Raw genomic sequence first — 12,915 nt, 5'->3', positions numbered from 1 at the left:
GTTTATGAATGTCTTTGATAAAGCAGTAAATATTATTTTATTAAGTCTTCACCCTTGACAGAGTGCTTTTTAATATTTTACGTGATGAACTGGGAAGTACTTGCGAAACACTTGTGCTGCGTGCTGAAGTACAGTGGTTGTCTCAAGAAAAGCTAAGCGAGTTGCTTTTCCTAGGAAACACTGTTTTTACTAAGAAGAACTATTGACAGACTATGCGTATTCATACTTGGGTATTTGGCAGAAATTTTCTTAAAAATGAATGAAGTGAGCTCATCACTTCTAGGAAAATAATTGACAGTATTTCTTACCAGTGATGAAATTTTGAGCTTTTAAGAAAAAAAATGAGACTTTTGGAAATCTTTTATATGCAGTTATGAATTTGAGAGCTTTCCAATACTTCAAGTACTGGGCTGAGAGTTTTCTTGTGAGATTATTGGTGATATTAATGCATACAATTTTTAATATTATATGAAATATGTCAACATTTGTAAATCTGCACATTTTCCAAATGACTAATGCATGATGTGAAAAATCAAGCATGGGTAAAAGATCCATTCAAAGTTCAAGATACATCAGTGAGTAGTTTTTTGGTTTTTTTTTAGACCAGTGGATTTTACTGTAACAGGGTATTTAATGTAACAGGGAAACATTCATTGATAGGATTTCAAATTCCACATTGCAGGTAACTCTAAGAAGCCGCCACATTTTGAATTTTGATGTAGTATCAAAGAATAATATGCACAATTAACTGAAAAAGCTGTTAACATACTTCTCCCTTCTCCAACTACCTATCTGTATGAGGCCAAATTTTCTTCATAAATTTCAACCAAAACATCATATTGTAACAGATTGACTACAGAAGATGGTATGAGAATAGATGACAGAATAGCTGTCATCTATTAAGCCAGACATTAAAGACAGTTGCAAAAATGTAACACATTGACAGTTTTTTTTTTTTTTTTTTACTTTTTTCTTTGTGCCACTCAGCTTGCAGGATCTTAATTCCCTGACCAGGAAATGAACGCGGGCTCCCAGCCGTGGAAGCTCGGAGTCCTAACCACTGGACGGCCAGGGAATTCCCAAGACATTGTCAATCTTTTCAAGACTTTTTTTTTTGTGGGGGGGGGAGATATAGTTATTTTTCATGAAACATATTATGTATGTTAATGTAATAGATTCATTATTTTCTTTTAGAATGGATTAATATTTAAATTTTATTCAGTTTTAATTTCTAATATGATAAATATTGATAGATGATAGCCCACATAAACAAAAGCTCTTTGGAGTCCCTCAATAATTTATAAGAGTTTAAAGAGGTCCTACAACATTGTAAGGCAACTATACTCCAATAAAAATTAATTAAAAAAATAAATATAAAGAGGTCCTGAAACGAAATGGTTTAAGAACTGCTAAGGTGTGACTAAGGGGAATGTTCCAAGATCCTTGTGTGGGCTTCCTTGAAGCCTCCCTCTTTATGTTCATCTCTTCTGTCTGGAATCATAAAAAAGACATCTAGGCTCTCCCAGCCCCCTTTAGTAGACCCAGCTCCTACCAGCCAACACATAAAAGTCTTTGGAACAGGAAGTAGTGATTAAAGATCTTCTTGGCCAGGCCACATGCTGACTCCCATATTATGTGATTAGGTGGGGAAAAACCCAGTTAATTAGAGTTCTCAGTATTTTTCCAGTGAGAAGCTGCTTTTTATTTTCACAGCTCTGATAATTTCCACTTAGGAGGTAAGGTTTTAATGAAGCTGTCAACTTAGTGTTTGGAATCAGACAGGCTCACCTATTTCATAGCTTTAAACTTTGGGCAAGCCATTTTTAAAAAAATAAATGAATGAATGAATGAATGGCTGAGTTGGGTCTTTGCTGCTGTGTGCGGGCTTTTTCTAGTTGTGGTGAGCAGGGGCTCCTCTTCGTTGCGGTGCGCGGGCTTCTCATTGTGGTGGCTTCTCTTGATGCGGAGCACGGGCTCTAGGTGCACGGGCTTCAGTAGTTGTGGCTCACGGGCTCTAGGTGCACGGGCTTCAGTAGTTGTGGCTCACGGGCTCTAGAGTGCAGGCTCAGTAGTTGTGGTGCATGGGCTTTGTTGCTCCGTGGCATGTGGGATCTTCCTGGACAAGGGCTCAAACCCGTGTCCCCTGCATTGGCAGGTGGATTCTTAACCACTGCGCCACCAGGGAAGCCTGGGGAAGCCATTTTTTTAATCTCTCTGATTCCCTGTAATTCCCTATACACAAGGTAAAACTGAATTAACAATAGGTTTAATGGTGGTGTTGATACTTAGTAGGTTGTTGATAGGTTTTGATTCTCATTCCCCTTGTTCCTATTAGAAGTTTTCTTGGGCTTGGGAGTTTGAGATGGCAGTTAGCTTCACCACTCTGAATCATGGCGGAATGACTGCAGACTCCTGTCAAAGAGAGCAGTTCAACCCAACTGTTGGATATATTTGATTAAGTACGTATTTTTATAATAAATCCCACCCTCCTACACACACACACACTCACATTGCACAAAAAAGCAAGGTAATTTGGCATATGATCAATCATACCTTTTAGATTATCAGCTAATTTCTACTTGGCTCTTCAGAAAGTGGATAAACACTTTGATGTCACGCAAGCAAGAAAGAATAGCCTTCAGTGAAAGTGTAGGTCCTTAGGGACTAGCTCTGTTCTTTTGAAGATATGTGTGCCATACTTTTAGATACGAGCACATAAATAAAGTCTAAATCATACCAGGCCTTGTTCAGAATTGTCCTTCTATACTAAGTCATTCTCCATGTGCTAATTTTAAAATGTAGTCTTGATCTTCCCTAGTTTTTTGGAGGGGAAGTTCTTTCGCTACTGAAAACAGAGCATTGAAAAGAGAGGACCCATCATTGTTTTCCAGGGTTTTATTCCCCATTCCTTAGAGGTATCTTTTATTCCCCATTCCTTAGAGGTATCTCCTGACCTCTGGTACAGTGGCTCCTGGAAGGCTGGAGAGTCGTTATTGTTTGGGGTTAGAGAATCTATATGCACAAGCACGTTGTCTCAAAGGACACTCAAAGTATAAATGCTTTGCGATGGAGTTTGGGGAGAAAAAGACATTAAAAGGGAGTCTTAAAACTTGAAAACAGTTTCATATCACAGTAGTTTATACATCATGAGGTCATCTTTGATGTCTCCCAGCAGTTATCATACCTGGATTTTCTGTGACTTGGCTGTCCCCCCACCTCCTGACTGAACTCTAGACTCTTCCTTACTCTTTACTCATCGTCTTTCCCGTTTATCCACATTTCTTCTGTCACCCTCCTATGTACACTCTGCTTGCTTTCAACTCTTAATGATTGGTCTAGGGTATATTCATTTCTCTCTCTCTCTCTCTCTCTCTCTCTCTCTCTCTCTCCATTTCTGATGTTACCATTTTCCCTTAAAGGCAACTTCTCATACCAGTTTTAACTTATGACCAAGTGCCCATGACTTTCAGGTGTGAAATACATGAAATTTAGAAACTGGAGAGAGACAATGGCAAGTGAAAGGGTAGGACACTGCTTTAGAGGTCATTTACCTCAATTTCTGGGGGTGTGTGAAAGCTTACAAAGTGCCAGTTTGTCTCTGAGCTACTGTTTCTGCCCACGTTCACACACACACGTATACACGGCAGGAGCTCGGGCTTGCTGTTCATTCAGTCCCATTCTCCTAGGACTTAATGTCCTGCCGTTGTCTTCCAGACCGCTTTGGTACAGTTTGCCCCTGAGGAATGAACCTGATGCTTGTGTTCGGCTAATGGTACCTGAAACTAGCAACCTCCTCAGATGCTTGAAATTAAACAAAATACTCTTTTGATAAAGCCATATTCTCAGAGTGTTTGGAGTGCAAAAGATCATTTAGAAAATCATTTCGTAGATGAGTGCCTTTGTGTTTAAATGACTTGCTTGGAGGTTGACCTAGAACAGCAGGCAGGCCGCTTCACCTATCAGTACTCTTTTTCTTGTAAAGGACTCCAGTTCATTTGACTATAATGGGATTATTCCAGAATGAGTCACTAGAAATAATCCTGCTCTGAAAAACCTAGAGATGCATTGTAAATAAGTTCCTGTATTTGGAGTGAGTTAGCAAATAAGAGAGTACTTTGAATTCAGTAGAGGAAATAGACAAATTAATTTGATGTTCTTGGTTTTATTGGTAGGTGAATGTCATATTTAAGGTAGGAAGAAGTATATTCTGTGCAGGAGTGAAAATAGGTTAGAATTCTGTTTTTAATCTTTATCATACACATGGCCTATTCGAGTTCTATAAAGCATGGCTGTACTTGTACAGGGGCTTATTTATGGTATCAGATTCAAATAAATGTTCATTCTCTGCTCTCTCCGGTGGTCTCTGACATTTTGGAGAGTATCTGAGAGTACCAGAGACACTCTGAGATCATCTAAAAGTATCTGAGAGTATCTGAAATACATAATAAATCTGTTTATTAATAAATTAGGAAGTATTTACTGAGCACTGATTAATACGTTTTAGCTAGATGCAGTAAGTGCAGCAAACTGCATGAGTTTTGTTTGAAAATCAGATGTCTTGCATGTAATTAAGACTTCTTGCATGTAATTAAGACTTTAAAAGTAAATGTTGGGATGTTGCTTTTGGCTTTTAATTATTAAATAAGCGTTATTTATTTTTTCTTTCCAAAGGAATAAAAAGGATTTGATAAAAGGGAAAAGTTGCCCTCCTTAATGAAGTAATTCAGTGAACCTTCTATTTATGTATTGTAAGCATATGTATTCAGCCAGAGGTTTTTCTTCTCTTCTCTCTCTCCTACAACTAAATAGCTTTGGGCATGCAACCTTTTTGCTATTAAGTTTCTCTGAAGTAAGGCCAGAAAGCTTTAGAAATATTTTGATCAAGATGGTTTAGGAGTCTGGTTATGACTCAGTTTGTTCTGACTGATTTGATTGAATAACATCTTGGATTGTCAAAGAAGTGATGTAATGAGTGTTTTCTCATTCTGCAGGGTATTCTTAGACTAACAAATATATCTCCCACCTATTATAATATAGAGAACTTCCCTTCTCCCCCAGTTGAGGAGCAGTTCCCCTGCTCAGAAACTGGTCTCCTCTTACTTATAGTGGGATTTGTTAGATTCTTGTCCGTTTCTTTCTCCTGAGGAAGTTTGAACTTGCTACCTCTTACTTTTTTTTGTTGTTTTTGAAATTTTCAATTTTAATTTCATAAAAACTTGAAAAAATTTCAAACTTACAGAAAAGTTTTAAGTACAGGACCAGCTGTCTTTTGTATCCTGAAGTCTTGGAAAGTAAGTTGCAAACATAGAGCTTCATCATCCTCAAATACATGGACGCTCTCCTACATAACTACAATATGTGCATTAACATCAGAAAATTAACGTTGACGTATTGTTGCCATCTAATCCTTATAAGATAGGCCTGTGGAAACTAGTCAATTGCCAAAAAAAGAAAATTTGAGCACTGCATTATGCAAAAAAGGTCATGATAATTCACAGTTGAGAGGTCTCCGTATAAAACAGAAAAAACATATATGCTTACTGTATAGCGAATGAGGAGGCAGGTGAAGGTGATCACGGTAATGGAACTACTGTCTGTGTATTTGCCTAGGACTCCTGAGCGTCTGCATTCACTTTGATGCTGAATATGTGGGGTCTTATGATGACTCATCACGTGACTACCAGTTAGTGCCAGCCTTTGGCTTTGCATTTGGCCCTGGTACCTTTTCTCAGAGTCAGCCATCTTGGTCTTGTTGGTCTGCTTCTTGACATAGCCTCTTCGAGTTCAGTTACTTAGTACAAAGTGCAGGTATTTCAGACCAGCAGAGGGATTCCTCAGTGCATGCAGCTTGAAGCTATCCACTGCAGCTTAAGGGTGGTCTCACATGAATGAATGTCCTGCCCTATGTCTCTCTTGCTGAAGAGTAAGAGAACTCACCCTCTGTGATCAAATAGACACACGCTTTGATTTCACTTTATTCGTTAGAAAATTCCTAAATGAAGTTCTTCATGTAATTTTTCTCTGATTTATGTTAGAAAGTGCCATTGTCACAGTGACAGTATGGCTGTGAAGTAGATATGCTGAAGAACAGTTTTTCTTAGAAAAAGTAAAAAGGTTGATTAATAAGGCTAGTTCTTTGAAAGAACTATTATAGGAAGCCTCAATTTAAAAAACTATTTTCCTGGGCTTCCCTGGTGGCGCAGTGGTTGAGAGTCCGCCTGCCGATGCAGGGGACAGGGGTTCATACCCCGGTCCGGGAAGATCCCACATGCTGCGGAGTGTCTGAGCCCATGAGCCATGGCCACTGAGCCTGCGCGTCCGGAGCCTGTTCTCCGCAACGGGAGAGGCCACAACAGTGAGAAGCCTGCGTACCGCCAAAAAAAATAAATAAATAAAAATAAACTATTTTCCTGGTAAGTTTTAAATGTACAAATTTACATAGATGTTGATTAATTTAAAGTTTTTTTTAAACATTTAACGAAATTCAAGGACTTCCCTGGTGGCGCCGTGGTTAAGAATCTACCTGCCAATGCAGAGGACAAGGGTTCGATCCCTGGTTTGGGAAGATCCCACATGCCGCGGAGCAACTAAGCCCGCCTGCCACAACTACTGAGTCCATGTGCCACAACTACTGAAGCCCACATGCTCTAGGGCACGAGTGCCGCAACTACTGAGCTTGCATGCTGCAACTACTGAAGTCCTCACTCCTAGAGCCCGTGCTCTGCAACTAGAGAAGCCATCGCAGTGAGAAGCCCGTGCACTGCAACAAAGAGTAGCCCCTGCTCACCGCAACTAGAGAAAAGCCCATGCGCAGCAACGAAGACCCAATGCAGCCAAAAAAAAAAAAAAATGAAATTCAAGAAAAAACTCACACGTCCCATCACCTTATCAAAGTAACTTGTGTTCTTTATTGTTTATATGTCTGTTTGTATAACTTGCAATAAGAATCTTGTTTATATTAAAAAGTTATTGCACATATAGATTCTGATTATGATACGTGCTTTTAAGGCTCTTGCAGACCAATTTGAAGATAAGACTACGTCTGTATTGGAACGTCTGAAGATTTTCTATTGCTGTCAAGTGCCACCTCATTGGGCCATTCAGGTATTTTTGTTGTTGTCATTGGGTATGGAAAATACTTCGCATTTGAAAGATAAACGCATTAGATGTTTATGTTTGAGTTTTCAAATATTTCAGTGAAAGGAATAAAAGTATCTAGCTGAGGATTGCCAGTTACTTCAAACTGCTATTTGAGTAAAGTGATATTAGACTTTTATAACATTAAAAAAAATTTTAAACTAGATTAACTAGAACCACAGAAGTCTTCATTTTCAATGTTTAAAAGCCCTTTAAGGACCTTCTGCTAAAGAATGAACCTTTTAAGCAAGTTGTGTACAAAAGGTAAAGGAAAACATTTATTCAATACTTGATATTGTGAGATACCCTTAACTACTCTCCTCTTTCTAATGATATGAGAATACCTAGTTTAGCTCCCACACCATGGTTCTCCTGTGTAAGAGGCGTCGGTTCTCTAGTTTGTAAAATTTTAAGCACTGAAGGCCACTTAAGATATGTGGTCCAGTTTCTTAATTCTACAGAAAAGAAAATTGAGGCCCAGTGCAATTAACTACACTTTTCCAATGTTGATCATATAGCTGCTCATGAACTACATCTCTAGTTTCCCAACTTTTAGTCTAGTTTACCTCCTTTCCTGTATCTCCATTGGGTTGTAATTATTACAAATAATAACAGCCAGCTTTTACTGCACATTTATTATGAGGTACACATTTTGTTCTGCCTTTCACACACATTATTTTATTGCAACAATTTTGTGAAATAGCCCCATTTTACAGATGTGAAAGCTATGGTGCAGAGTAGCTAAGTGGAGTTAAATGATGCTAGCCAGAAATTTCTAGATGATTTAGTAACTATTGTCATTTTAACCAGCTTTCTGTCCTCTCTTGTGGATTAGGCACGTAGGTAGTGATTTAGAACTATAAATGCCAACCCACAATTCAATGACTCAGAATCTCCATCATAAGATTTCTTAGAGAGTGGGTTATATTCTTAAGCACAGAGTAAATGAGGGGGTTTATTACATATTGGGATTCATTTTATCTATTGAAGGCATCTCAATAAAACATAGGCACAAAAAAAGCTTTGTTATATCACCTCAAAGGGGGTAGCTTCTTCATCAGGAAGGTGTTAAAAATTGGAACTTTTTGGCATGTTTTTGACCCTGATCTGTGAAATTTAAGTGCTTTGTACTGTGTGATTTGTGGTGTATAAACCTCTCAGACTGTTATTATGACAAAACATGTCTGTTGAGGGTGTAGCTGTTACTCTGTTTCTCAACAGAAGCATTAGGAAAATTAAATACTGTTCAAATAAATTTAGAATGTAGGCTAAGTGTTTATTTTATCTGCTTAGGAAGCTGTGGATTTTAGGATATTTGGGCAGTTAGATAAACATCCTCTTTCATTAAGAAATTAAATCATTTTTCTTTCATAATAGGGAGTAACCATATCTTTATGTATTATTTTTAAAGGTCAAGAAGTAACAGCATAGTTTATTATAAAAAGAGAATTCATCTTTACTGCTAGCTAAAGATCATATCAGCTTAGATGTCATAACTTTCTTCATCTATTAAATGAAAAGATTAAACTACTTACTACATGAGCATTAAGATTTATTCCAGCTCCCACATGCTATGCTTGCTAGGTTTTGAAAATGTCCAACCACATATTCTAAAATAGCCAAATTCTCTTGTATTTCATAGGATACAGAAGAATTGGACCATCCCTTTTATTTATTTCGATAATATGTTAGCTTATAATTTTCAGGCATATTTCATTTTACTTTCTAAGTTTGTTAGTCCTGCATGTTCCATGTCCATTAGCCTCTTAACTCTTAAATATGTATTGAATTTTGAAACCAGACCTTCAAGAGTCTCACCTACTTTTTAAACCTTTTTAATATTGTTTTTCTATTCCTGCAGGTTGGATCACTTATACAGTATGTTTATTTTTGAATATATTTAACCTTCACTCACCTTACCATAATTTGCACCCTTTTATCTGCCAAGGACTGGGAAATTAGTAGCTAAGTTTTTTAGGATGTGCTTAAAATAAATTAGTGTTTTCATTTTCCTCAGCTATATGCCCAGAAGTGGAATTACTGGATCATATGGTAGTTCTATTTTCAGCTTCCTGAGGAACCTCCATACAGTTTTCTGTAGTGGCTGCACCAGTTTACATTCCCACCAACAGTGCACAAGAGTTCCCTTTTCTCCACGCCCTCAGCAACACTTATCTCTTGTCTTTCTGATAATGGCCATTCTAACTAGAGTTTTAAAAATTGATTTATTGGATATCAGCTTTACAACAGAGATTGTCCTATATAGAATCTCTAGGTAATGAAGAAATACAGATTTTGCCTTTTAAGTTCTGAATTCTTGGGAAAAAATTGATATAGTGAGTGTTTTGAACAGTTCCTATATTGTTTTTTAATTCCTTACCCCCTCTAAAGAGGCTTGCTAAAGTAAAGGTAAGTATTGAATGATTGCAAATTTCTAATTAGTAGAGGTTGAATTGTAGAAATTAGGCATTTCATACGGTAAGCAGATGCTTAAAATGGCAGATTGGATATACCTACAAGCGGAATAGGAATCTGTCTTTGTGTAAAGGATTGTTCATTATTTTAACTTGATTTTCCAGCGCCAGCTTGCAAGTTTACTCTTCGAGTTGGGATGTACCAGTTCAGCCCTTCAGATATTTGAGAAGCTAGAAATGTGGGAAGATGTTGTCATTTGTTATGAAAGAGCTGGGCAGCATGGGAAGGTATGTAATAGTAAAATTCTGTGTACTGGCTAGGGCCTTTCATCTTTGAGCATCTTTTCACTTGTTTTTTAAGCCTACTTTTGCCAACAGTTCACTTATATTCCTTTTTTCACTTTTTTCCCCAGAAATCTTTTTAATGTTTTCTCTGATTCCCGTTGGGGCAGATTATTTTGTCTGCATGTGTATGTGTATATAAAAGAGAAAAGCAAGGCCCAAAACTGATACAGTATTTGATGTTTGTGAATAAATAATGAAAGCTTTAAACACATTGCACCTTGCGATCTCTTTCCTTTATTAACTCTCCTTCTGTAGACAACTTCAAAATGAACTATTAGGAATTATTTTAAGCACCATTGTGTTGCCTTATGATCAGAGGCTGTGGGTCTGAAGGAAGGTTACCTAGGAGGGAGGGCAGCTGGCTTGGCCTGTAGAAAATCCAAAGAGTGTGACAACCCACCCCGCCTTGGGGCAGAAGAGTTGTCAAGTGTGTAATGCACATTTAATTCCACCCTTAAATTGGGTCAAGAGAGAAAATGTTGCCATATTTGCATCTGTTATTAATCTATTGTTTTTTTCCCTCATAAATGGAAAGAATTTTTAAAGAAAGAATAAAGGACTATGCAGTGTATGTATGTTCAATGGACACATTGAAATCATTTGTTAATTTTGGATTAAAATTTTAAATGGCTAAATTTCTATCATAAATGTAGTACACAGGCAGAGTAAAACCCACAAATTGGATCATTTGTGTCTACAGTCAGCCTTTTGCCGTCAACCTGAAAAAGAGAAATGGTGGTACATGTGTGTCTGTTTCTTAATACCTTTCTAAGTGTGTGTATTTTAGACTAATAGTAAAAGTTACATTCCTTTCACTAATCACTAATGTCAGTGAAGGTCTTTGAATTGTATTGGGTTAAGGAGAGACTACCATGGTGATAACATTTTACTATAGAAGATTATAGAATTATAATATTTTCATCCTGGGAAAGGGCTCCATAATCATCCATTCCATTTTTCTCCTTTTCCAGGTAAGGAAAGGAGTCTCTAACGATTCGGGTTAGGTCACAAAGCTAGTTATTGATTAATAACTTAAGAGACCACATGACGTAATGGTTAAAAGCATAGCCCAGACTGCCTGGATTCAAAAGCTAACCTTGGCACGTGCTAGCTTTGTGATATTGGGGCACGTTACTCAAACACCCCCTAGCCCCCAAGCCTCAGTTTCCTCATCTAGAGGCACATAATCTATCTACCTTACAAGTTTTCGTGGCATAATGTATGTAAACTACATAGAATGGTGCTTTCCTCATAGTGCTGTGTGAGTGTTTGCTGCTATTACTGATTCTAAGACATAATGTTTTTCACATTTTAACGTCTTTGAATTTGGAATATATCTGTCGGTTGATGGCATCTGTCAGTCGCTGTCAGTCAGGTGGCCATTTGGCCAGGTTGTAATTGCTTGTGCTTGTACAAGTTTAGTTGTAGCTATGTTTAGTATCATCATTTCAATTGAGTTATGTACACAGTGTCAGCTCTACATATGTTGGGTTTAATTGCCATTTAAGATATCTTCAAAAAGATTCCATTATGATATGGCGTTGAAACACAAAGTTATTGAACACACAGTAAAGGACCAAAACAAGGTCAAGAGATGGGAATTTAGCATTAGTGAAGTAAACATGTGCCATTGGCAAAATCATCACAGTTCCATTTTCTTTTCTTTAGTAACACTGAATGCTTTATGGCAGCCAAGAAAGGAAGACATCCCAAAGTAAATGAAGCTGTGTTTTGTACTGAGATCTGTGAAAAAATGGTTGCCATTTAAAATGTCAAGCAGTGTATTGAAGGCAGGAAAAATTGCCAAATTTTTCTGAATAGATTTAAAAAATATCAAAGCACTGAGAGGCTGATGTGATTCATCCACGGTATTGTGTCATAATTTAATTGAAAGCGTTTTTTCTTTTTTTTTTTTTTACGGTACGCAGGCCTCTCACTGTTGTGGCCTCTCCCGTTGCGGAGCACAGGCTCTGGACGCGCAGACTCAGCGGCCATGGCTCACGGGCCCAGCCGCTCTGCGGCATGTGGGATCTTCCCGGACCGGGGCACGAACCCGTGTCCCCTGCATCGGCAGGCAGACTCTCAACCAGTGCGCCACCAGGGAAGCCCACAGTTTTTCTTTATTAGTTAAGAGTTAGTCTTACTATTGATGGCATCTCACATTTGATGAAATATAGTATTATGTTTCTTCAGGGACTTAAGTTTTTTTTTTTTTTTAGTGCCCATTGTCTGGCACACAGGTAGTACTCAGATATTTGTTTAACAAAGAAATGAATGGATGAATGAATGGTATCTTGACTCCCAGGATACCATTGATGTAGTTCCCATTGCATCATTCTTCACATCGGTCAGTGAACAAATAATAACTGTATATAAAAATATGGAAGTTTTTGAAATAGTGATTTTTGAAATAATTAAGCAAGTTGGTGAATCACAAATACCCAAAGCACATTTTGAAATATTGAATTTATTTAATTATTTTTAGAAAGTATGGAAAGTAGAGACCTTCTCTTATTGTTAAAAAAATATATATAATGAGTCCATTCCTTTGGATGGATGGACTATAGAATGGATTTGACTATGTTTCCTAAAGTAGTTGTGGTATTATTATTTTTTAAATTTGCACATAACCTTGTAAGAAATGTCTTATAGTAATGATAAATTCCTATGTTTTTAATCACTCTATACAATGTGCATATTTTAATTTTTAGGAATGTATAGTCATTTACTTTGTCTCAAGTTTTTTGTGAGTTACAGCCAAACATCCTTCAAAATCTTGATATTAGCTTTTTATTTGCCACATAAAAGACTTCCCTTACCTGTTTTTCTTATGCTGTATTTACAGATCAGCTTAATCATAGACCCTAAAAATGTTTGCGTCAAGTTGGAAGCAAATGTTTTATTTCTAAAACAGCTAAGATTCTTTTAGTGTTTGGTTGTGTGCCAGTAGTTGTCACCACATTTTGATTTAAGTAGAAGTTTGTGAAATTTTAATCCTTGCATTTAGTGCTTAATGGCA

The 12,915-nt window shown here is 37.3% G+C and overlaps 1 protein-coding gene across 1 annotated transcript in view; it reads left to right on the top strand.

Moving 5' to 3' along the window:
* TTC27 (tetratricopeptide repeat domain 27) overlaps window positions 1–12,915 on the top strand; it is a 185,453-nt gene that overhangs the window by 99,668 nt on the left and 72,870 nt on the right. The window contains exons 11-12 of the mRNA XM_029232289.1: window positions 7,009–7,104; window positions 9,717–9,839. Coding sequence (XP_029088122.1) covers window positions 7,009–7,104; window positions 9,717–9,839 — 219 coding nt within the window. The remainder of the gene's footprint in view (window positions 1–7,008; window positions 7,105–9,716; window positions 9,840–12,915) is intronic.

Source organism: Monodon monoceros, unplaced genomic scaffold (genome assembly GCF_005190385.1).
Source record: "Monodon monoceros isolate NGI ecotype Baffin Bay Population unplaced genomic scaffold, NGI_Narwhal_1 Super_Scaffold_19, whole genome shotgun sequence".
Lineage (NCBI taxonomy): Eukaryota > Metazoa > Chordata > Mammalia > Artiodactyla > Monodontidae > Monodon > Monodon monoceros.
Note: the sequence above shows the minus strand (reverse complement) of the source record. Positions and strands in the feature narration are given on the sequence as shown.